The sequence below is a fragment of the Dendrobates tinctorius genome, unplaced genomic scaffold (assembly GCF_039654945.1).
Source record: "Dendrobates tinctorius isolate UK_male_01 unplaced genomic scaffold, ASM3965494v1 ptg000060l, whole genome shotgun sequence".
Taxonomy (NCBI): Eukaryota; Metazoa; Chordata; class Amphibia; order Anura; family Dendrobatidae; genus Dendrobates; species Dendrobates tinctorius.
In genome coordinates, this window is record NW_027361728.1 from 7,357,583 (window position 1) to 7,382,640 (window position 25,058).

At 40.5% G+C, this 25,058-nt stretch overlaps 1 protein-coding gene across 1 annotated transcript in view; it reads right to left on the minus strand.

The window, feature by feature from the left end:
• LOC141092484 (probable cation-transporting ATPase 13A4) overlaps positions 1-25,058 on the minus strand; it is a 374,510-nt gene that overhangs the window by 79,947 nt on the left and 269,505 nt on the right. Inside the window, exons 17-19 of the mRNA XM_073578655.1 lie at positions 1,984-2,101; positions 1,601-1,725; positions 1,221-1,378 (exon numbers count right to left, since the gene is read on the minus strand). Coding sequence (XP_073434756.1) covers positions 1,221-1,378; positions 1,601-1,725; positions 1,984-2,101 — 401 coding nt within the window. The remainder of the gene's footprint in view (positions 1-1,220; positions 1,379-1,600; positions 1,726-1,983; positions 2,102-25,058) is intronic.

The window sequence follows — 25,058 nt, forward strand, 5'->3', positions numbered from 1 at the left end:
ATATGGACCCTTGTTCTCCCGCCATACCTGCAACTTACATAGTCTTACAGTCTGAAGGCTCAGTCAGATGGCTGTACAACACGGACGGCGATCACTTTGCAGTGCACGGACTGGTCGACAGCTCTCCTGACCCAATCTTGACAGCTGCATAGAGATACAGCCTGTCATGCTCCGGTCAGAAAAACCACTGGCCGGTCCAAGCATTCCAATCATCCGTATTATACTGCCGTCTGACTGCGCCCTAACAATAGTAGATATAAGTGATGATAATTTTTGCTGTGTAGCTCCGTCATGTATCCAAAGGAATGTAGTATTGTAGTATTTTTTTGTAATTTTTTTAGCATTTCGAAATCTGGTGGTAGTATACATAACACAGAACTTATGTAAGAAGCAAATTTTTTTTTGCTTTCCAAAGATTCAAGCTTGTCGTGAATGCCGCATTGGTGCAGGGAGGACTCTCCCTCCTTCATATATTCATTGCAATTGTGTAGGGCTCATCTGACCCACACCTACCTGTCCATCCTACAGGCATGCTGTAAACGAGTTAATCTATGCTCACCTCCTATTTCTTCTCCTTTAAGCAGTTGGACTGACGAAGGTTCATGTGGGACTGAAACGTTTCTGTCATATTGATTAGACTGCATTAAAATTACCTCTGGATTTTCATATTAAGTTGAGTGGCAAGTTTTATTTTCTTCATTTATCTCGTTAACAGCCATGGGTGGATCTCGATTCCACTCGCAGTTGTTAGAGGCACATGTCAGCTGTTCAAAACAGCTGACAGGTGCCGAAAAAGATGTGGCCTCAGCACCGGAGCCCACATTAAAGGGAGGGAGTCCGACATTGGCATGCTATTACGCTCAAAGGGGTTAAGCCCATATTGATTACATCACTGTACATTGAATATGTTTTGGTAAACAGCTTAAATGCCAAAACATGTGTCAATGTCCTAATATTTCCTAATATTTCTTGGTCTAACTATATATAGGTTACACAAGATGGTGACTCACAATGCACGAGCCAGATAACTCATCACAGAAGGTTATGTTACTTAAGAAGATTAAGTTAACATTGCACAAGTCACTGACTGATGCCAAGTCAGGTGTTGAATTACACTTTGCTTCACTATATTCCAGTGCTGTGCTATCTGTATCATGATAAACTTTGCTATATATGTGAATATATAATACTAAAATTTGAGAACATGCACAGTGTCTTACTGTAATTTCTTTATCATCTGCATTTTCCATATGTCTCCATGTAATGGATGCCGGGCAGCTCTCAGCTGGCTCACATGCTTCAATTAAAATCACATTGGTTTGTTGTTGGACAATGCCTGAATTTCTTGCAACAGTTATGGCTGTCTGAAGATTATCACCTTTAGTGGAAAAATATAACAAGGTATAACAATTGCATTTCCTGCTTTGAGTCTTTTCTATGGTCCCCCTTACTTAATCATATTACTCAGCTGGTAGCCATATTTTAGAGTCTGTATTTTGGCCACAGTATCTTTGCCCCTACAACGTTCCTTCTGATCTGAACTTATGTCTCCATAGTTCTCCTCCCATCACCTTTAATAATTTATTTTGTGGGATTATACCTGTAATCATAACAGGCCGAATTGATGCATTGGTTATCTCCTTTAAAACTGGAATAGTTTCAGGTTTCAATCGATTTTCTAGTATCAGAAGACCAAGAAATAAAAGGTCTGATTCCACCTCCTCCCTTAAAATGAATAAAATGGAGAACACTGATGATGTAACAAGTCAGTAGCACATAATCTGATGCAAAGCATAGGCAACAGAACAGACAAAAAATATAGAATTTGGATAGATCTGGAAACATAAATTAAAATGTGCAGTTATCATATTTGGACTTTGCAATTGATAGAAGACGTCCATATGTTGGTCTGAAGCAGCACAACAAGCAGCTAATACAACATCTAGTTTCCAATTTATAAGAAATTCAACTATTAATATTTACCTTGTGTAAGTTTCTGTGTCCATATCCTTTGTAAATTGTATTATTTTATATGCTAGTCCTATCTCTCTGAAGCCCTGGGTTGTATATAACTGGAGCTCACTGCAAAAGTTTTCAGGGACTGAGAAAATGAACAAAATTACAAACCATCCAATTTTTTGCTCAGCTACTCATTACTGTTAACAATCTAATATATAAAGCTCAATGTGGGTGTGTCTGTATGTATGTATGTATTTCCGGGATTGGCATCCGCACCGTCGCAGCTACAGCCACAAAATTTGGCACAGTCACACGTCTGGACCCCAAGAGCAACATAGGCTATGTTGTGAGGCAAAATTTTAACCCCACGCGTTCCAGTTCGCCAAGCAATTTTGCCCCTATCTACATAATGGGGAAAAAGTGTATGTATTGATATCTGCACCGTCGTAGCTACAGCCACAAAATTTTGAACAGTCACACGTCTGGACCACGAGAGCGTCATAGGCTATGTTGTGAGGTGAAATTTTAACCCCGCGTGTTCCAATTCACCAAACAATTTTGCCCCTATCTACATAATGGGGAAAAAGTGTATGTATGTATTGGCATCTGCACCATCGTAGCTACAGCCACAAAATTTTGCACCGTCACACGTCTGGACCCCGAGAGCGTCATAGGCTATGTTGTGAGGCGAAATTTTAACCCCATGCATTCCAATTCACCAAACAATTTTGCCCCTAGCTACATAATGGGGAAAAGTGAAAGGAAAAGTGTTGGAGGCAAATTGACAGCTGCCAGATGTGAACAAGGGGGACTTAAAGAATGAGAGCGATGGCGCCAAAGAATATATACCGTACAGTTGCTAAGGTGGGGCCCTGACGTGGGATACTCACCACACACGGGGATATGAACACACACACAAAATGCGCCACACACTACCACGTGCTTCAACACATATACCAACCTCAGCACACATTTCACCACACATACACCAACCTCGCCACATAAAAGTCAAAGCACAAAAGTCGCCACTCAAAACTCGCCATGCTGTCCCAGAGCTGTTTAAAAGATGAAAAATGAGCTGTGATTGGTTGCTATCAGCAACAGTTTTCTTTGTAGACAGTTGTGGTAACTGAGGCCTATTATTCTTATTTCTATGGTGTTATCGTCTATTAGATACACGGCTCAGCAGACAGTATCACACAGAATAGGATTAGATACACGGCTCAGCAGTCAGTATCACACAGGAGAGGATTAGATACACGGCTGAGCAGTCAGTAACACACAGGATAGGATTAGATACACGGCTCAGCAGTCAGTATCACACAGGATAGGATTAGATACACGGCTCAGCAGTCAGTATCACACAGGGTAGGATTAGATACACTGCTCAGCAGTCAGTATCACACAAGATAGGATTAGATACACGGCTGAGCAGAAAGTATCACACAGGAGAGGATACTTGGGTAATCGTTTAGTTAATTTGTGTTGCAAATCTGTAGTGTTGAATATATGATGTGAAATGTTTTTATGTGCAATATAATCATTATAATTTGTTATAACTAACCACAGTTGGTTACTATGCCCAGGCATCGCCAGGCTCTTCAGCTAGTAAAACATATAGTGGATTTTCAGACAAAATTATTTTAGATTTATCTGGTTTTTATCAAAGAACCTTTTAAACACTAATGTGACGTCACAATTACCACTTCCCAGCCGATACTTTAGAAGATGCAGTTGTCATGCTTGGCTGTCTCTGTCGATCTGCATGTTCTATGTTAATCAGATCTTCAGATTTACAAATTAACTGAGGATGTGAGGTTTGGCAAATCATAAACTGTCGGAGTCTCGATTATTTCCCTGTCCAGTAGTGTACTCAATGATATTATCTATAGTGAGGGTGGTAGAGGCTTAAAAATCATCTCCATACAAATGGCTAGTAATGGCAGCAAGACATTACTTGCACATTTTCTCAGTAAAAGAAGCACAAAGCAAGTGACAACTAATGGTGCTATGTCCACACTGTATGACTATGTTCTCCATGCGCATTAGACATTGCACTGTTTTTCAATAAAACAAAAGTCACTTTCATTGTGTGACATACAGTATGTATATACAATATGGTTTTCTAAGGCTATGTGCCCACAGTAGCTTTTTTAAACGCTCAGGAAACGGGTCTCCTTCCCAGAAAACTTGCATTTTTTCCCGCGCTTTTTTGCACGTTTTTGATGCTTTTTTTCCTCACGTCTTTTGGACTATTGGAAACAGCCAAAAACGCCAACCTAAGCGGAAATTAATGAACACGCATCCATTGGCACAAAAAGGCCAAAATACATTAAAATGAATGGGATGCTTCTTTTAAGCGCTTTTGATGCGGTTAAAAAACGCTTAAAAAAATGCAACGTGGGCACACAGCCTAATGTACAGCATAGTAATATGTATTGTTTGTCTCTGTGACCTCACAGCATCTTTCTGAGCCATATGGGCACTGTACATGTCTATGTGAGACTTATGTTTCTATGTGAATGCAGTATTATGCTATATATGGGCACATTATGAAATATATGGGTGTGCTATGGCATCCAACAGTTATTGCAGGATTTGTATACCACTCAATAGCCACTTTCAGGATAAATATTTATGCTGTGTATATATATATATATATATATATATATATATATATATATGTGTGTGTATATATATAAATACACACAGTGCCTTGCGAAAGTATTCGGCCCACTGGAACTTTTCAACATTTTCCCACATATCAAGCTTCAAACAGAAAGATACCAAATGTAAATTTTTGGTGAAGAATAAACAACAAGTGGGACACAATTGTGAAGTTGAACGAAATTTATTGGTTATTTTACATTTTTGTGGAAATTCAAAAACTGAAAAGTGGGGCGTGCAATATTATTCGGCCCCCTTTAACTTAATACTTTGTTGCGCCACCTTTTGCAGCTATTACAGCTGCAAGTCGCTTGGGGTATGTCGCTATCAGTTTTGTACATTGAGAGACTGAAATTCTTGCCCATTCTTCCTTGGCAAATAGCTCGAGCTCAGTGAGGTTAGATGGAGATCATTTGTGAACAGCAGTTTTCAGCTCTTTCCACAGATTCTCGATTGGATTCAAGTCTGGACTTCGACTTGGCCATTCTAACACCTGGATGCGTTTATTTGTGAACCATTCCATTGTAGATATTGCTTTACTTTTGGGATCATTGTCTTGTTGGAAGACAAATCTCTGTCCTAGTCTCAGGTCTTTTGCAGACTCCAACAGGTTTTCTTCAAGAATGGTCCTGTATTTGGCTCCATCCACCTTCCTATCAATTTTAACCATCTTCCCTGTCCCTGCAGAAGAAAAGCAGACCCAAACCATGATGTTGCCACCACCATGATTGACAGTGGGGATGGTATGTTTAGGGTGAGGAGCTGTGTTTGAAAAAATGATTCAGCTCATCCTTATAATGGTGTCCTCACAGCCATGAAAAGGTGTAATCCGAGCAAGGAAGCGTCTCTGCTTGACGTTGAGTACTTGTAGATAAGAAAAAGGGATCCAGCTCCGGAAATAAAATCCAAAGTCTTTAATGAAAATTGATTAAAAAGTAAGCTGCTTAATAGCCAGTGTATACTGAAGGAAGGAATGTCTTGAGTAACTGGATGTGTTTCGAACACGTATAGTGCTCTTAGTCCTCAGTTTCACAATGAGCAGTCTTGCAAAATTAAAATACGCCCGAAACAGGTGGGGAACAAATGAAAATAATTGCTCCACAATAGAAAGTTAACACTTGAATGACAAAACAAAAGAAACCAGAATGCAGACATACTACACTTAAATTGCACCAATGCATAATATATACAAACAAAAATCTATCAATAGTGCAACATAATTTCTCTCTTCAGATTCAAACCCAAAGGTACTTGAGTATTTAATAAATAAATCCAAAAAGCTTCCCTATCCCGGAGTTTCTTTTCTCTATCTCCACCATGTATGTTACTATGCACCTGTTCTATTGCATAAACACTAAAATGTGCAATTTGTCTGTTATGTACATTTACAAAATGATTAGAGGCATTAGATATGTGGTGAGATGTGGGCTGGATAATATCATAAAGATGCTCCCTAATTCTATCTTTTAGTTTTCTGATCGTGGAGCCCACATATAGTAATCTGCACACTGAACACTCTATTATGTATACCACACAATCTGAGTTACAAGTAAGAAAGCTCTTTATTTTAAACTTTTCTTGGTTTTTTGAACAAGAAAAGACTGTTTTTTTGGAGCGTAACCATGTTTTGCAGGGAGATTGCCCACATTTAAAAAACCCTGTAGTGGACAACCAAGTAGAGGAATTTTTTGTCTGAACAACACCATAAAGGCTGGGAGATAATGAGTTGGCTAAAGTCGGAGCACGCCTAGATACAATCCTGATACCATCCTTTAATATAGCATCCATAATATCATCGTCTCTCCAAATGTTTAAATTTAGATAAACTATGTCAGAAATTGACTTAAAATGAGTGCTGTATGTGAGAACCAAAATCGGCTTTTCTGAACGAAAATAAGGGTTATTACTTTTAGTTTGAATCTGACAATTAGAATTTGGTTCAACAGTCGGTGTGATAAGTTCAGCTCTCAATTTTTTATCAACTATGTTGAAGGCACGATTTACAGTCCAATCATGATATTTCCTATTTTTAAGACGTTCTCCAATATTTCTTTTTTCACTATCAAAAGTTGCATTGTTGCTACAATTTCCTTTTGCTCTAATGACCTCACCCACTGGAACTGAATGAATCGTATGTGGTGGGTGGAAACTATGTGTGTGAAGTATGGTGTTTCCTGCGGTCTTTTTGCGATAGTTACAACTACTGATGGTATTAAAAGGAGTACCAGTCAAGCACAAATCCAAAAAATTAATACTTTTTTTGTCAAATGTATGGGTAAATTTGAGATTGAAAGGATTATTATTAATGTAAACTTGGAATAATTTTAACCCCTTCACTACCAAGGGTGGTTTGCACGTTAACTACCGGGCCAATTTTTACAATTCTGACCACTGTACCTTTATGAGGTCATAACTCTGGAAAGCTTTCATGGATCCCGGTGATTCGGACATTGTTTTCTCGTGACATATTGTACTTCATGTTAGTGGTAAAATTGCATTCAAATAACTTACGTTTATTTGTGAAAAAAATGGAAATTTGGCGAAAATTTTGAAAATTTCGCAATTTTCCAACTTTGAATTTTTATGCCCTTAAATCACAGCGATACGGCACACAAAAAACTTAATACATAACATTTCCCACATGTTTACTTTACATCAGCACAATTTTGGAACCAAAATTTTTTTTTGTTAGGAAGTTATAAGGGTTAAAAATTGACCAGCGATTTCTCATTTTTGCAACACCATTTTATTTTTAGGGACCACTTCACATTTGAAGGCACTTTGAGGGGTCTATATGATAGAAAATACCCAAAAGTGACACCATTCTAAAAACTGCACCCCTTAAGGTGCTTAAAACCACATTCAAGAAGTTTATTAACCCTTTAGGTGCGTCACAGGAATTTTTTGAATATTAAAAAAAAATGAACATTTAACTTTTTTTCACAAAAAAAATACTTCAGGTTCAATTTTCTTTATTTTACCAAGGGTAACAGGAGAAATTGGACTGCAAAAGTTATTGTGCAATTTGTCCTGAGTATGCTGATACCTGATATGTGGGGGGGAACCACTGTTTCGGCGCATGGCAGAGCTCAGAATGGAAGGAGCGCCGTTTGACTTTTTCAATGCAAAATTGGCTGGAATTCAGATCGGACGCCATGTCACGTTTGGCGAGCCCCTGATGTACCTAAACAGTGGAAACCCCCCCAAGTGACCCCATTTTGGAAACTAGACCCCCCAAGGAACTTATCTAGATATGTGGTGAGAACTTTGAACCCACAAGGGCTTCACAGAAGTTTATAACGTACAGCGGTACAATTAAAAAATCATATTTTTTCCACAAAAATGATCTTTTCACCCCCAATTTTTATTTTTCCAAGGGTAACAGGACCCTAAAAGTTATTGTGCAATTTGTCCTGAGTACGCTGATACCCCATATGTGGGTGTAAATGACTATTTGGGCGCATAGCAGAGCTCGGAAGGGAAGCAGCGCCATTTGACGTTTTTGGCTAGAATTGAGATCGGACACCATGTCGCGATTGGAAAACCCCTGATGTACCAAAACAGTGGAAACCCCCCACAAATGACACCATTTTGGAATCTAGACCCCCCAAGGAACTTATCTAGATGTGTGGTGGGAACTTTGAACCCCCAAGGGCTTCACAGAAGTTTATAACGTACAGCAGTACAATTAAAAAAACATATTTTTTCCACAAAAATGATATTTTCACCCTCAATTCTTATTTTTCCAAAAGTAACAGGACCCTAAAAGATATTGTGCAATTTATCCTGAGTACGCTGATACCCCACATGTGGGTGTAAACCACTATTTGGGCGTATGGCAGAGCTCGGAAGGGAAGCAGCGCCATTTGACGTTTTTGGCTGGAATTGAGATCGGACACCATGTCGCGTTAGGAAAGCCCCTGATGTACCAAAACAGTAGAAACCCCCCACAAATGACACGATTTTGGAAACTAGACCCCTCAAGGAACTTATCTAGATGTGTGGTGAGCACTTTGAACCCCCCAGTGCTTCACTGAAGTTTATAACGTCCGGGCGTGAAAATAAAAAAATCGTATTTTTTCCACAAACATGATCTTTTAGTCCCCATTTTTTTATTTTCCCAAGGGTACCAGGAGAAATTGGACCCCAAAAGTTGTTGTCCAATTTGTCCTGAGTACGCTGATACCTCATATGTGGGAGAAAACTACTGTATGGGCACACGTCGGGGCTCGGAAGGGAAGTAGTGACGTTTTGGAATGCAGACTTTGATGGAATGGTCTGCGGGTGTCATGTTGCATTTGGAGAGCCCCTGATGTACCTAAACAGTGGAAACCCCCCACAAGTGACCCCATTTTGGAAACTAGACCCCCTAATGAACTTATCTAGATGTGTGGTGAGCACTTTGAACCCCCCAGTGCTTCACAGAAGTTTATAACGACCGGGCGTGAAAATAAAAATATCGTATTTTTTCAACAAACATCATCTTTTAGTCCCCATTTTTTTTATTTTCCCAAGGGTAACAGGAGAAATTGGACCCCAAAAGTTGTTGTCCAATTTGTCCTGAGTACGCTGATACCTCATATGTGGGAGAAATCTACTGTATGGGCACACATCGTGGCTCGGAAGGGAAGTAGTGACGTTTTGGAATGCAGACTTTGATGGATTGGTATGCGGGTGTCATGTGCGTTTGGAGAGACCCTGATGTACCTAAACTATTGAAACTCCCCACAAGTGACCCCATTTTGGAAACTAGACCCCCCACGGAGCTTATCTAGATGTGTGGAGAGCACTTTGAACCCCCAAGTGCTTCACAGAAGTTTATAACGCCTGGGCGTGAAAATAAAAAAAACATTTTTTTCCGCAAAATTATATTTTTGCCCCCAATTTTTTATTTTCCTAAGGGTAACAGGAGAAATTGGCCCCAAAAGTTGTTTTGTAATTTGTCCTGAGTAGGCTGATACCCTACATGTGGGGGTAAAACACTGTTTGGGCACATGGCAGAGCTTGGAAGGGAAGGAGCACCATTTGACTTTTTCAACACAGAATTGGCTGGAATTGAGATCAGACGCCATGTTGCCTTTGGAGAGCACCTGATGTGCCCAAACAGTGGAAAACCCCAATTATAACTCCAACCCTAACCTCAACACACCCCTAGCCCTAACCCTAGCCCTAACCCTAACCCTAGCCCTAACCTAACCCTAGCCCTAACCCTAGCCTTAACCCTAACCCTAGCCCTAACCCTACCCCTAGCGGGAAAATGGAAATAAATACATTTTCTTTTAGTTTTATTATTTTTCCCTAACTAAGGGGGTGATAACGGGGGGTTTGATTTACGATTTATGGCGGTTTTTATGTTTGGCGGCTGTCACACGCTAAAAGACGCTTTTTATTGTAAAAATAGTTTTTGCATCACCACATATTGTGAGCTATAATTTTTCCGTATTTTGACCCACCGAGTCATGTGAGGTCTTATTTTTTGCGGGACGAGTTGACGTTTTTATTGGTACCATTTTCGGGCACGTGACATTTTTTGATCGCTTTTTATTCCGATTTTTGGGACGCAGAATGAACAAAAACCAGCGTTTCATGAATTTCTTTTGGGGGGTGCGTTTACACCGTTCCGCGTGCGGTAAAATTGATAACGCGTTTTTATTCTTCGGGTCAGTATGGTTACAGCGATACCTCATTTAGGTTGTTTTTTTATGTTTTGTCGGTTTTTTGCAATGAAAACAATTTTATATAAAAAATAATTATTTTTGTATCGCTTTATTCTGCGAGCTATAACATTTTTATTTTTTTGTGGATGATGCTGTATGGCAGCTCGTTTTTTGCAGGACAAGATAACGTTTTCAGCGGTACCATGGATATTTATATGCGTCTTTTTGATCGCGCGTTATTGCACTTTTTGTTCGGTGGTATGATAATAAATCATTATTTTTTGCTTCGTTTTTTATTTTTATTTTTTAAGGGGTTCGCTAAAGGGGTTAACTAATGGGACAGTTTTATAGGGCAGGTCATTACGGACGCGGCGATATCAAATATGTGTACTTTTATTGTTTTTGTTTTTTTTTATTTTGAAAAAATGGATTTATTGGGGAATATTTTTTTTTTTTTTACTAATTTATTTAGCGATTTTTTGTAATTATTTTTAACACTTTTTTTTTTTTTTTTTACTTTATTACCTTGTCCCAGGTGGGACATCACTGTCCTGTGACAGATCGCTGATCTGTCACATCACAGATCACTGTGACAGATCAGCGATCTGACACAGGCACTGCAGAAGGCTTCCTCATGCCTGCGCTTTGCAGGCAGTGAGGAAGTCAGCTCCCTGCAGGCCCCCGTCGCCATCTTGGATCCGGGCGCCTGTAGGGAAAGGAGCCCCCCGCAGCAGCGCTGCACATTGCGCTGCCGTGGGGGGCTCAGGGAAGCATGGAGGGAGCCCCCTCCCTGCCGATGCTTCCCTTTAACCCCCGGTACACCGCGATCGCATTTGATCGTGGTGTGCAAGGGGTTAACGTGTCGGGGGCGGTCCGTGACCGCCCCTGACACATTGTGCCGGGTGTCAGCTATGATAATTAGCTGACACTCGGCCGCGATCAGTGGCGCTCACCACGTGGGCGCCGCTGATCGCGATGACGTAATATTCCGTCTATGGTAATTAGGTCCATGGTCACATGGACGGAATATTACGTCAATTGTAGGTAAGGGGTTAAAGAAACTAAGTCACCTTGCCACACTAGTAGCAGGTCATCAACGTACCTAGAGTACCATTTAATGTTAATAAAAAATGGATTATCTGTGCAAAAAATATACTGTTCCTCCCACCACGCCATGACTAAATTTGCTACGGATGGGGAAATTTAGCTCCCATTGAAACTCCGTTTTTCTCGAGAAAATTTTTTTTATCAAACGAAAAAAAAAATTGTGAGATAAAAAGGCAAGAACTGAAATGATGTACAACTGTAACTGATAAATATATGAACTAAATTTGTGTAAATGAAACTGAACAGCATGCAAGGCAATCCTATGTGGAATGGACGTATATAAGGCAACTACATCACAAGTTAACCATGACCATTCAGAGTCCCAAATAACCCCGTTGAACATGTTTAATACATTTTTAGAATCCGGGAGTTCTTTGGACTAATGGCTGCAAAATTGTGTCTAGCCATTCTCCTAGATGTTCACTGAAGGATCCTATCCCCGATACGATGGGACACATGGGGGGTGGGAAAATGTTTTTGTGCGTTTTTGGTAATGCGTGTAAAATCGGAATGACTGGATTTGATATATGCAAATATTCAGCTTGTTTTTCAGTGAGAAAACCCTGACTGAGTCCCTCATCAATTATACATTTACACATTTTTGAAAATTCTACTGAGGGATCCGATTCAAGAAAATGATAAATATCGCTATCTGATAGCATGTTGTGGATGGCATTTGCATAATCAGATTTATTGAGAACCACTACAGATCCACCTTTGTCCGACATCTTGATCATGATGTCGGTATTTGTTTTAAGTTTACTGTAATTAAAGCATTTTGTTCATCTTTTGACAAATTATGTTTATGAGAACAAGAAGAAGTCTCTAATGCGAGGCTATGCAAATCCCGTTCAATATTATCCTGGAAACGTTCCATGGATTCGGTCCTTGTATGTACCGGATAAAAGGAAGGGTATTTAGTCTTGAAAGTTGAAATCACATTATTATTTTTTGCGGTCATGTCAGTGGTGTCCAAATCCATAAGGGATAATAGTCCATTTCGTCCCAAAAAATTTTTTTCCAACAAACTCATTAGTAACACAAGTTGATATTGGGACCTGTGTTTTCTCTTCTGTGAAAAAATGTTTTTTCACTGTCAGGTCCCTAACGAATTTATTAATGTCTTTTAAGGTAGAGAAAATATTCAAGTCTGTATTTGTTGGAGCAAAGTTCAACCCCAATGATAATAAATTAGTTTCAGTTTCTGATAGAACAGTATAAGATAAATTAATTACGCCTAATGAGACGTCTTGGACTGACTTCTCAATCTATTCTTGAATATGGATAGAATGTTTGCGGTGTTTCCTACCGCTTCTCCTAGTGCGTTTTTTGGTACATTGTTAAACCTTTTTTGTTTATGGTAATAACTTGTTTGAGATTTATTATCATGCTTTGCTTGATGTATATTAACATCAGGATTGTTGGAAGACTCCACAGAAACATCCGATTCCAAGTCCGAAGAAGAGAAAGTCACTTGATTTCGATGTCCAGAAGAAAAAAAAGTGCGAGTGCGTTTCTTTAATATCGATCAGGGTGGAGTAGGTTGCCTTTCCCATATACCCCATTCATAAACTTGATTGTTTGTATAATCAAATACATCCCTGCTGAATTTCTTTTTCTTTATGGAAATAATAGATTCCTCTAAGGAGTGTATGTTAGATTTCAGATCTTTTTGAAAATTTTCATACTCTTCCACAGTAACAGCAGATTTTAAAGACAACAGATCCTTATTTAAATTGATTTTAATGGTAAACAATTCTTCATTTTCATATTTAACTATAAGCTGCATCAATTTTCTGGAGCACTCAGATAATTTGGTGTTCCAATCAGACACAAAAGCATCACTATATACCGTAGTTGGGATTTTCTTTATTCTTAATCCCCTTTGTATAATGCCCTGTGAGATATAGTTCTCAAGCGTGGTTTGGCCCCACCAGATACGTGTCTCATTAAGAGAAAGTTTTTCAATTGCAAGCATAGTATCCAATGTGTCCGGTGAAGTATCTACATTTTTATTCATTGAGTTAAACACTTGTGCAGCACGTTCTCTTCTGAGAGGATCAATTAATGTCTCCATGTGGAAGGCAAATGGGGTCAGGAAAGGCAATATATTGGAGCAAACAAGAAATATTAAAATAATATTTAAAACCAAAATACCGACATCCCTTCCAAATTGGATAGACAAATGTCCTCTTAGTATATAACCAAGAAAGCAGCTTATTTAATTAGTGGCTGTATATTTTAAAGTCATTTGCAATAAGGGGAGCACGAAAAAGCAGAAAACTGAATAGAAAAAATTATTCAGCTCACCCTTATAATGGTGTCCTCACAGCCATGAAAAGGTGTAATCCGAGCAAGGAAGCGTCTCTGCTTGACATTGAGTACTTGCAGATAAGAAAAAGGGATCCAGCTCAGGAAATAAAATCCAAAGTCTTTATTGAAAACTGATTAAAAAGTAAGCTGCTTAATAGCAAGATGAACAAAATGCTTTAATTAAACTTAAAACAAATACCGACATCATCATCAAGATGTCGGACAAAGGCTGGTTTCACACTTGTGTTTTTTTGCGCTGTTTTTTAGCGCAAAAAAAGCATGCGTTTTTTCCCCCTATCTTTTACATAGGTGCGCATAGGTGCACATACACATGCGTTTGTACGCGCATGCGTTTTTTGTAGTGTGCGCTCGAGTGCACAAAATGCATCCTGTTGCATTTTTTGTGCGTCCGACTTGCCCAAATAAAACGCATGCGCACACAATGCGTTTTTTTACAGCCAAACACCCATTATAGTCTATGGGCGCGCATACGTGCGCATGGTAATGTGCACGTATGCGCAAAAAAACGCACCCAAGACTGCAAAAAAATGCACACAAACGCATGATGTGTTTTTCATGTGCATTTGCACTGCGCACGGTGCGCAGCGCAAAAAAACGCAAGTGTGAAAGTAGCCAAAGGTGGATCTGTAGTGGTTCTCAATAAATCTGATTATGCAAATGCCATCAACAACATGCTATCAGATAGCGATATTTATCATTTGCTTGAATCGGATCCCTCAGTAGAATTTTCAAAAATGTGTAAATGTATTGATGAGGGACTCAGTCAGGGTTTTCTCACTGAAAAACAAGCTGAATATTTGCATATATCAAATCCAGTCATTCCGATTTTACACGAATTACCAAAAACGTACAAAAACATTTTCCCACCCCCCATGCGTCCCATTGTATCTGGGATAGGATCCTTCAGTGAACATCTAGGAGAATGGCTAGACATAATTTTGCAGCCATTAGTCCAAAGAACTCCTGGTTACCTGAAGGATTCTAAAGATGTATTAAACATGTTCAATGGGGTTATTTGGGACTCTGAATGGTCATGGTTAACTTGTGATGTAGTTGTCTTATATACGTCCATTCCACATAGGATTGCCTTGCATGCTGTTCAGTTTCATTTACACAAATATAGTTCATATAATTATGAGTTACAGATGTATATCATTTCAGTTCTTGCTTTTTTATCTCACAATCTTTTTTTTGTTTGATAAAAAAAATTTTCTCTAGAAAAACGGAGTTTCAATGGGAGCTAAATTTTCCCCATCGGTAGCGAATTTAGTCATGGCGTGGTGGAAGGAACAGTATATTTTTTGCACAGATAATCCATTTTTTATTAACATTAAATGGTACTCTAGGTACATTGAAGACCTGCTACTAGTGTGGCAAGATGACTTAGTTTCTTTAAAATTATTCCAAGTTTACATTAATAATAATCCTTTCAATCTCAAATTTACCCATACATTTGACAAAAAAAAGTATTACATTTTTTGGATTTGTGCTTGACTGGTACTCCTTTTAATACCATCAGTAATTGTACATATCGCAAAAAGACCACAGGAAACACCATACTTCACGCACATAGTTTCCACCCACCACATACGATTCATTCAATTCCAGTGGGTGAGGTCAATAGAGCAAAAAAAATTGTAGGGACAATGCAACTTTTAATAGTGAAAAAAGAAATATTGGAAAACGTCTTAAAAATAGGAAATATCCTGATTGGACTGTAAATCGTGCCTTCAACATAGTTGATAAAAAATCGAGAGCTGAACTTATCACACCGACTGTTGAACCAAATTCTAATTGTCTGATTCAAACTAAAAGTAATAATAATTATTTTCGTTCAGAACAGCCGGTTTTGGTTCTCACATACAGCACTCAATTTAGGTCAATTTCTGACATACACAAAAAACAATGGAGGCAGCTATTCAAACCAACACCCAAAAAGGAGAAGAGAACCATAAATATGACAAACAATTTTGTTTATTAAGCAGTAAAAATATTTAAAAGAGCTACCAATTATTTTCAACCAAACATATACCCATGGGGGGCAGCATCAACTATAGCACATATAGATTTACAATATAGTCTTTGTATGATAATATCGCTCAATGAACATGAAAAATGTATGAGCACAATATTATAAGCACACCAAATATAGCAATAATAAGTGTATAATAAGAGGATGGCAAAAAGGAATCCAATTAAACCGAGCCACAACCATGCATACTCACTATGTACTCAATGTCATATTGGACATGGATCAGGATAATCGGAGGTATATGACATTGAGGTACATAGTGAGTATGCATTGATTTGTGTGTAATTGCATGGAAGTGCCATTTTTTTCAATATTGTGGACATTTAGTGGATCAATTTCTGACATAGTTTATCGAAATGTAAACATTTTGAGAGACGATGATATTATGGATACTATATTAAAGGATGGTATCAGGATTGTATCTAGGCGTGCTCCGACTTTAGCCAGCTCATTATCTCCCAGCCTTTATGGTGCTGTTCAGACAAAAAATTCCTTGGTTGTCCATTACAGGGCTTTTTAAATGTGGGCAATCTCCCTGCAAAACATGTTTACACTCCAAAAAAACAGTCTTTTCTTGTTCAAAAAACCAAAAAAAGTTTAAAATAAAGAGCTTTCTTAATTGTAACTCAGATTATGTGGTATACATAATAGAGTGTTGAGTGTGCAGATTACTATATGTGGGCTCCACGATCAGAAGACTAAAAGATAGAATTAGGGAGCATCTTTATGGTATTATCCAGCCCACAACTCACCACATATCTAATGCCTCTAATCATTTTGTAAATGTACATAACAGACAAATTGCACATTTTAGTGTTTATGCAATAGAACAGGTGCATAGTAACATACGTGGTGGAGATAGAGAAAAGAAACTCCGGGATAGGGAAGCTTTTTGGATTTATTTAGTAAATACTCGAGTACCTTTGGGTTTGAATCTGAAGAGAGAAATTATGTTGCACTATTGATAGATTTTTTGTTTGTATATATTATGCATTGGTGCAATTTAAGTGTAGTATGTCTGCATTCTGGTTTCTTTTGTTTTGTCATTCAAGTGTTAACTTTCTACTGTGGAGCAATTATTTTCATTTGTTCCCCACCTATTTGGGGCGTATTTTAACTTTTGCAACACTGCTCATTGTGAAACTGAGGAATAAGAGCACTATACGTGTTCGAAACGCGTCCAGTTACTCAAGACATTCCTTCCTTCAGCATACACTGGTGTTATGATTGAGTCACCGTAAGAGGCAAAAACAAAAATGCTAGCTAAGTCCAGAAAACCAGAGAGGTTGGCAGCTATCGGATTGCAGACCCCTGATCCTATCACAACTAACAGTAGCCGTGGGGGGTTCCTACGATGCCCTAGACCCCTCGATCACAGCTGGAGAATTAAATAGGCCTAAAGAAAGAAAGGGGAAATCTAAACTGCCCCAGAGCAGACCCCAAAGCAATAGGCAGCCCCCAACATATAATGACGGTGAAGCAAGATGAAAACACTAACACAGACAGAAAGATAGACTGAGCAAAGACGGGGCCCAAACTACCTAGATAGGAAAGGACAGGAAGGCTGCTGTCTGCAATCCGTAAAAAACCCTATGAAAATAAGAGCCAACAGACTGACAGTGAAAAAGGCCCTGAAGACGCTAGGCTTCAAAAAAGCTATGTCAGTACTCAGGAATATTCTGAAGACAGAGCAACCGGCAAAAGGAGATTCTGCTCATCCCAGCAGGGAATGGCAGAATCCAGAAAAGCAAGGAAAACAAACACAAAACATAAATGCAAACAGGCAAAGCAGAAAACTTCGCTTTAGGGAAGCAGGAATCAGACTGGTGTCCTAGAAGTCCACAGAGAAATCACCCGCAGGGCAGAAGGGCGTCGGCAGCCTTATATCCAGTCAGTGACTCCACTCAGCCAGTCATCCTCATTAGGCTCAGGTGCCTGATAATCAGGCTCATTACCTTCCTTTACCAGAATAGGGAGTTCACCAGACCTCAGTGACGAAGGGGAAAATGAACTCACAACAGCACCTCCCCCTTGAGGAGGGGTCACCGAACCCTCAACCACGCCACCAGGGCGATCAGGGTGAGCCCGATGAAAGGCACGCACCAATCTTTTGGCATGAATATCAGAGGCAGAGACCCAGGAATTATTCTCCTGACCATAACCCTTCCACTTAACCAAATACTGGAGTCTCCGTCTAGCCAGACGGGATTCCAGTATTTTCTCTACCTCATATTCCATGTTACCTTCAACCAATACAGGGTCTGGAGGTGCCACCCCAGGAACAACTGGTTCAACAAACCTCTTCAACAAGGACTTATGGAACACATTATGGATTTTAAATGTGACAGGAAGAGCCAAACGAAAAGAGACCGGATTAATAATCTCCAAAATCTTGTAAGGTCCAATAAATCTAGGCTTAAACTTAGGAGAAGCCACCTTCATAGCAATATTTTTTGATGATAACCACACCATATCACCAATCTTAAACTGGGGACCAATGGTCCTATGTCGATTGGAAAACCGCTGGGCCTTTTCCTGGGAGAGAGATAACTTATCCACCACTTGGTCCCAGATCTGGTGCATTCTCTCCACCACAGTGTCAACACCTGGGCAGGCAGAAGGCTCCACCTGCCCTAAAGAAAATCGAGGATGAAACCCAAAGTTATAAAAAAAAGGTGACATCAAAGTGGCAGAACTAGCTCTATTATTTAAAGCAAATTCGGCCAAGGGCAAAAATGAAACCCAATCATCCTGATCAGCGGAAATAAAACATCTCAAATACGATTCCAAGGTCTGGTTTGTTCTCTCTGTCTGCCCATTGGTCTGAGGGTGAAAAGCAGAGGAGAAGGACAACTGAATTCCCAGCTTGGAACAGATAGTCCTCCAAAATCTAGACACAAACTGAACTCCTCTGTCAGATACAATGTTCTCAGGAATCCAGTGCAAGCGAACCACCTGTTGTAAAAACAGGGGCACCAACTCAGAGGAAGATGGCAACTTAGCGAGTGGTACAACATGAACCATCTTAGAGAACCTATCACAAATCACCCAAATAACAGTCATTCTTTGAGAGACCGGCATATCAGAGATGAAATCCATTGAAATATGGGTCCATGGCCTCCTGGGGACCGACAAAGGCATCAACAACCCACTAGAGCGAGAACAAGATTTAGACCGGGAGCAAGTCCCACAGGACTGCACAAAATTCCTGACATCATGAGACAAGGTGGGCCACCAAAAAGAGCGACTCACCAGATCTCTAGTACCAAAAATACCTGGATGACCAGCCAATGCAGAGCAATGAACTTCAGACATCACTCTCTTCTTCCACTGGTCAGGAACATACAACTTTCCACTGGGACAACGCTCAGGTTTGTCCTCCTGGAACTCTTGCAGAGCAAGTCTCAAATCGGGCGAGATGGCAGAAAGAACTACCCCTTCGCCTAAGATGGTAGCAGGCTTGGTCACTACAGGAAAATCAGCAAGAAACTCCAAGAGAGGGCGTCTGCCTTGACATTCTTAGTTCCAGGAAGAAAAGAGACCACAAAATCAAAACGTGTAAAAAACAAGGCCCACCTAGCCTGTCTAGGGTTCAAGCGTTTAGCCGACTCTAGGTAAATCAAATTCTTGTGGTCAGTGAGGACCACAACTTGATGTTTAGCTCCCTCCAACCAATGTCTCCACTCCTCAAATGCCCATTTCATGGCCAACAGTTCCCGATTCCCCACATCATAGTTACGTTCAGATGGAGAGAACTTTCGGGAAAAGAAAGCACAGGGATTCATTTTAGATATTACAGGATCCTTTTGGGACAAAACAGCTCCTGTACCAATCTCAGAAGCATCCACCTCTACCTGGAACGGGAGTGAGACATCCGGTTGCCGCAAAACCGGGGCGGAGGTAAATCTTCGCTTCAGCTCCTGAAAGGAAGCAACAGCCTCCGGAGACCAATTCAACACATCAGCACCCTTCTTAGTCAGATCAGTCAATGGCTTGGCAATACTAGAAAATTTTGCTATAAATTTCCGATAAAAATTAGCAAAACCCAAAAACTTCTGGAGGGCCTTCAAAGAAGTGGGCTGAACCCAATCATAAATGGCCTGTACCTTGGCTGGGTCCATTTCAATAGTTGACGGAGACAAAATAAATCCCAAAAATGAAATCCTCTGTACTCCAAAAAGGCATTTCGATCCTTTGACATACAGGGAATTCTCCCTCAAGATCCGGAACACAGTCCGAATATGTTCCACATGAGAATCCCAATCCTTGGAGAAGATCAAAATATCATCCAGATAGATAATCAAAAATTTATCGACAAAGTCTCGGAAAATATCGTTCATGAAGCACTTGAAGACAGAAGGTGCATTAGTGAGCCCAAAAGGCATCACCAGGTACTCAAAATGTCCCTCCGGAGTATTAAACGCCGTCTTCCATTTATCCCCCTGCTTAATGCGGATAAGATTATACGCCCCCTGAGGTCAAGCTTGGTAAACCAGCAAGCACCTCTAACTCTAGAGAATAGATCCGAAATCAGGGGTAACGGATACTGATATTTAATAGTAATTTTATTGAGGGCACGATAATCAATACAAGGCCTTAAAGAACCATCCTTTTTGGCCACAAAAAAAACCCCGGCACCTAAGGGTGAAGAGGATGGTCTAATATGACCCTTCTCCAACGCCTCCTTAATATAGGACCGCATAGCCTCGTGCTCGGGTACAGATAAATTGAAGAGCCGACCCTTGGGAAATTTACACCCTGGGCTTAGTTCAATTGCACAGTCATAACTCCTATGAGGAGGCAAGGACGCAGACGCATTCTCACTAAATACATCATAAAAGTCCGCCAAATAGTCAGGAACATCATGCGACTGAGGAGAGGTGGAAAAAACCGGAGCCTCACTAAAGGCACACCGACAACCCCAACTCACCACAGACACAGACTTCCAATCCAAAACTGGATTATGAATTTGCAACCAGGGAAACCCCAGAACAACGGCATCATGCAGACCATGCAACACCAAAAATCTGCAATTTTCTTGATGGTCTGGGGCGACCCGCATGACCACCTGGGTTCAAAACTGAGGTTTATTTTTAGCCAAAGGAGTAGCATCAATCCCCTTCAAAGGGATAGGCGTCTGCAGAGGTGTCATCGGAAATCCACGTTTAGCAAAATCCAAGTCCATTAGGTTTAGCGCTGCTCCCGAATCCACAAAAGCCTTGGCGGAAAATGTGGACAGGGAGCAGATCAGAGTAATTGCCAGAAGAAACTTAGGTTGAACACCACCAACAGAAAACGTGTGTGCAAAGCGTTTCTCTCGTTTAGGACAAACAGAAATAATATGCGAGGCATCTCCACAGAAAAAACACAGCTTATTACGCCTTCTGAACTCCTGACGTTGCGCCTTAGACAAAACTCTATCACATTGCATAGGTTCAGACGTCAGTTCAACCGGTGGCAACACCTCTCGTGCAATCCTGCGTTCACGTAAACGCCGATCAACCTGAATGGCTAATGACATAGAATCGTCCAGACCAGAGGGAACAGGAAATCCCACCATAGTATCTTTTACGGCTTCTGACAAACCCTTCCGAAAGAGAGCAGCCAAGGCATTATCATTCCAGGTAGTAAGGACCGCCCACTTTCGGAACTTTTGACAGTACAACTCTGCAGAATCTCGACCCTGGTTTAATGCCAACAGGATCTTTTCAGCCTGATCAATAGCATTAGGTTCGTCATACGACAACCCCAAAGCTTGAAAGAATGCGTTCACATTAGTCAGAATAGGATCATCTGGTTTCAAAGAAAACGCCCAATCCTGGGGATCGCCACGCAGCAAAGAGATGTCAATTTTAACCTGCTGCGCGGAGCTCCCTGACGAGTTGGGCTTCAAGGCAAAAAATAATTTACAATTATTTTTGAAACTCAAAAATTTAGATAGATCCCCAAAAAATACATCAGGTGTAGGGATCTTTGGTTCAACAGCATGCGAACGAGCAAGGTAGGTGGAAATTCCCAGCACAATTGCTTTATCTCCATTGAGAGAAAAAAAAAATTCCCCCTACGGCCTCAGAGATATAGAGGAAAGAATATACACACACTTTTTTTTTTTTTTTTTTTTTTTTTAAACACAATTCTTTCCTGCTATTGAGTACCCTAGGATCTGCGGTATGGCGGGTGATTCTGTTATGATTGAGTCACCGTAGGAGGCAAAAACAAAAATGCTAGCTAAGTCCAGAAAACCAGAGAGGTTGGCAGCTATCGGATTGCAGACCCCTGATCCTATCACAACTAACAGTAGCCGTGGGGGGTTCCTACGATGCCCTAGACCCCTCGATCACAGCCGGAGAATTAAATAGGCATAAAGAAAGAAAGGGGAAATCTAAACTGCCCCAGAGCAGACCCCAAAGCAATAGGCAGCCCCCAACATATAATGACGGTGAAGCAAGATGAAAACACTAACACAGACAGAAAGATACACTGAGCAAAGACGGGGCCCAAACTACCTAGATAGGAAAGGACAGGAAGGCTGCTGTCTGCAATCCGTAAAAAACCCTATGAAAATAAGAGCCAACAGACTGACAGTGAAAAAGGCCCTGAAGACGCTAGGCTTCAAAAAAGCTATGTCAGTACTCAGGAATATTCTGAAGACAGAGCAACCGGCAAAAGGAGATTCTGCTCATCCCAGCAGGGAATGGCAGAATCCAGAAAAGCAAGGAAAACAAACACAAAACATAAATGCAAACAGGCAAAGCAGAAAACTTCGCTTTAGTTAAGCAGGAATCAGACTGGTGTCCTAGAAGTCCACAGAGAAATCAACCGCAGGGCAGAAGGGCGTCGGCAGCCTTATATCCAGTCAGTGACTCCACTCAGCCAGTCATCCTCATTAGGCTCAGGTGCCTGATAATCAGGCTCATTACCTTCCTTTACCAGAATAGGGAGTTCACCAGACCTCAGTGACGAAGGGGAAAATGAACTCACAACACACTGGCTATTAAGCAGCTTACTTTTTAATCAGTTTTCAATAAAGACTTTGGATTTTATTTCTGGAGCTGGATCCCTTTTTCTTATCTATGAGGAGCTGTGATGCTTTTACGCCAAACATATTGTTGCCGAAACGTTCGATTTTGGTTTCATCTTACCAGAGCACCTTCTTCCACATGTTTGGTGTGTCTCCCAGGTGGCTTGTTGTGTTAAACAACACTTTTTATGGATATCTTTGAGAAATGGCTTTCTTCTTGCCACTCTTCCATAAAGGCACAATTTGTGCAGTTTGTGACTGATTGTTGTCCTATGGACAGACTGTCCCACCTCAGCTTTAGATCTCTGCAGTTCATCCAGAGTGATCATGGGCCTCTTGGCTGCATCTCTGAGCAGTCTTCTCCTTATTTGAGATGAAAGTTTAGCGGGACGGTTGGGTCTTGGTAGATTTGCAGTGGTATGATACTCCTTCCATTTCAATATGATCAGTTGCACAGTGCTCCTTGGGATGTTTAAAGTTTTGGAAATCATTTTGTATCTAAATCCGGCTTTCAATTGTACCCTATAATATATATATACTTGCTATCTTGTTATCTAGTACCTTTCTGTCAACATTTTGTTTTATGGTCAAACCCAGACTGAGTGAGCATCTGAGGGTGACTCCGGAAATATATACCGAGATTTCAAATTTGCCCAACACTGTATACAGCTCTACACTTCTATTTAGATTCTGGTGTAATCCATAATGAGCCTTTGAACGTCTGTCTGTTACTACAGAAATATATTTTGAGATTTAAGATTACATCAACACTGTATACAGTTGTATACTTGTGTTACATTACCCATTTACAGCTTTTCATATTCTTGTGTAATCCATACTGGGCCTGAGAGCGTTTGTGTCTGCCTCCTGAAATATATACGGAGATTCAGAATGTTTACACTATACTATATATACCTTGTATATGGTGATACTGTACCCTTTTTCAACTTTTTATTTTATTGTGTAATTCATGCTGAGCCTGCGAGCGTCTGTGTATGACTCATGAAATATATATGGAGATGTACTATTATCCCTAGACTGTATAGAGCTGTATGCTTCTGATACAGTACCATATATCAGCTGGTATTTTGGGTCCATTTTCCCAAACATGAGGAAGTATGGTGGAAGAGGCTGCGGACGTGTGAGGCCACCTGGTACTGATGGTGGTGGTGATGCATCTGCTGGTAGTGACAAAAGCACAATAGCAGCTAAGGCAGGAGGTGTTGAACCTACGTCATGGTCTGGCTCCGGAAGGCCTGTAGGGCTCTCTTTTCTGAGAGTAGGTAGGCTTTTAAAGCCGGAGCATCAGGAAATGTTTTTGGCTTACATAGCTGAAACAGCCTCCAGCTCTATCGCCTCCTCTTCTGAAGCTTCAAAACATACAAGCACTGAGTCATCAGTGCAGGCTTCTGGTCAGGAGCAACCCCTTTCCTTGGGTCCTTCACCCACACCAAAAGTGAAGGATTCGGCAGCCCACAATTCAGATTACTCCATGGAGCTCTTTTCACATACCATGCCTGGGTTCATTCAAAATGGGGCCCATCATATACTGGAGCATTCTAAATGGGGAAGATTATACATGAAGCATTATTTGGGCCCATCATACACTGGAGCATTCCATATGGGGCACATCAGACACTGGAGCAGCATTTACGGGCCCATTATACACTGGAGCATTAGAAAAGAGGCTCATTATATATGCAGCATTATTTGGGCCCATAAGACACAGGAGCATCATCCATGGGGCCCATCATATACTGTCACATTCTAAATGGGGCAGATCAGACACTGGAACAGCATCTATGGGGTCTATTATACACTGGAGAATTCTAAATGGGGCCCATTATATATGGGGGATTATTTGGGCCCATAAGACAGTGGAGTATCATCCATGGGGGCCAACATATACTGTAGCATTATGTGGAGCTCATCAAATACTATATGGAAAATTATATGGGAAAAATTATTCTGTATAGACAAATATATGGGGCTCATTATTCTGTATGGCGCACCATGTGGTGGCCATAATACTGTATGGAGTAATATACTGTCCGTTTTTTAAGCTATTGTAGAATTTAAAATAGATATCAGTCATGTAAGAAGTGAAGTATTTTTCATTGTACTATACCTATATTTCTGTGCTGTATCGGAGCATCATGAATTGTGGTATGTGTTAAAGGGGCGCACTGACACTCTTTGGCTCGGGGAACACGAAAACCTGGAGCCAGCCCTACCCCCCCCACAACTTTAGCCAAATAACCCCCAGTTTTCAATGCGTAAC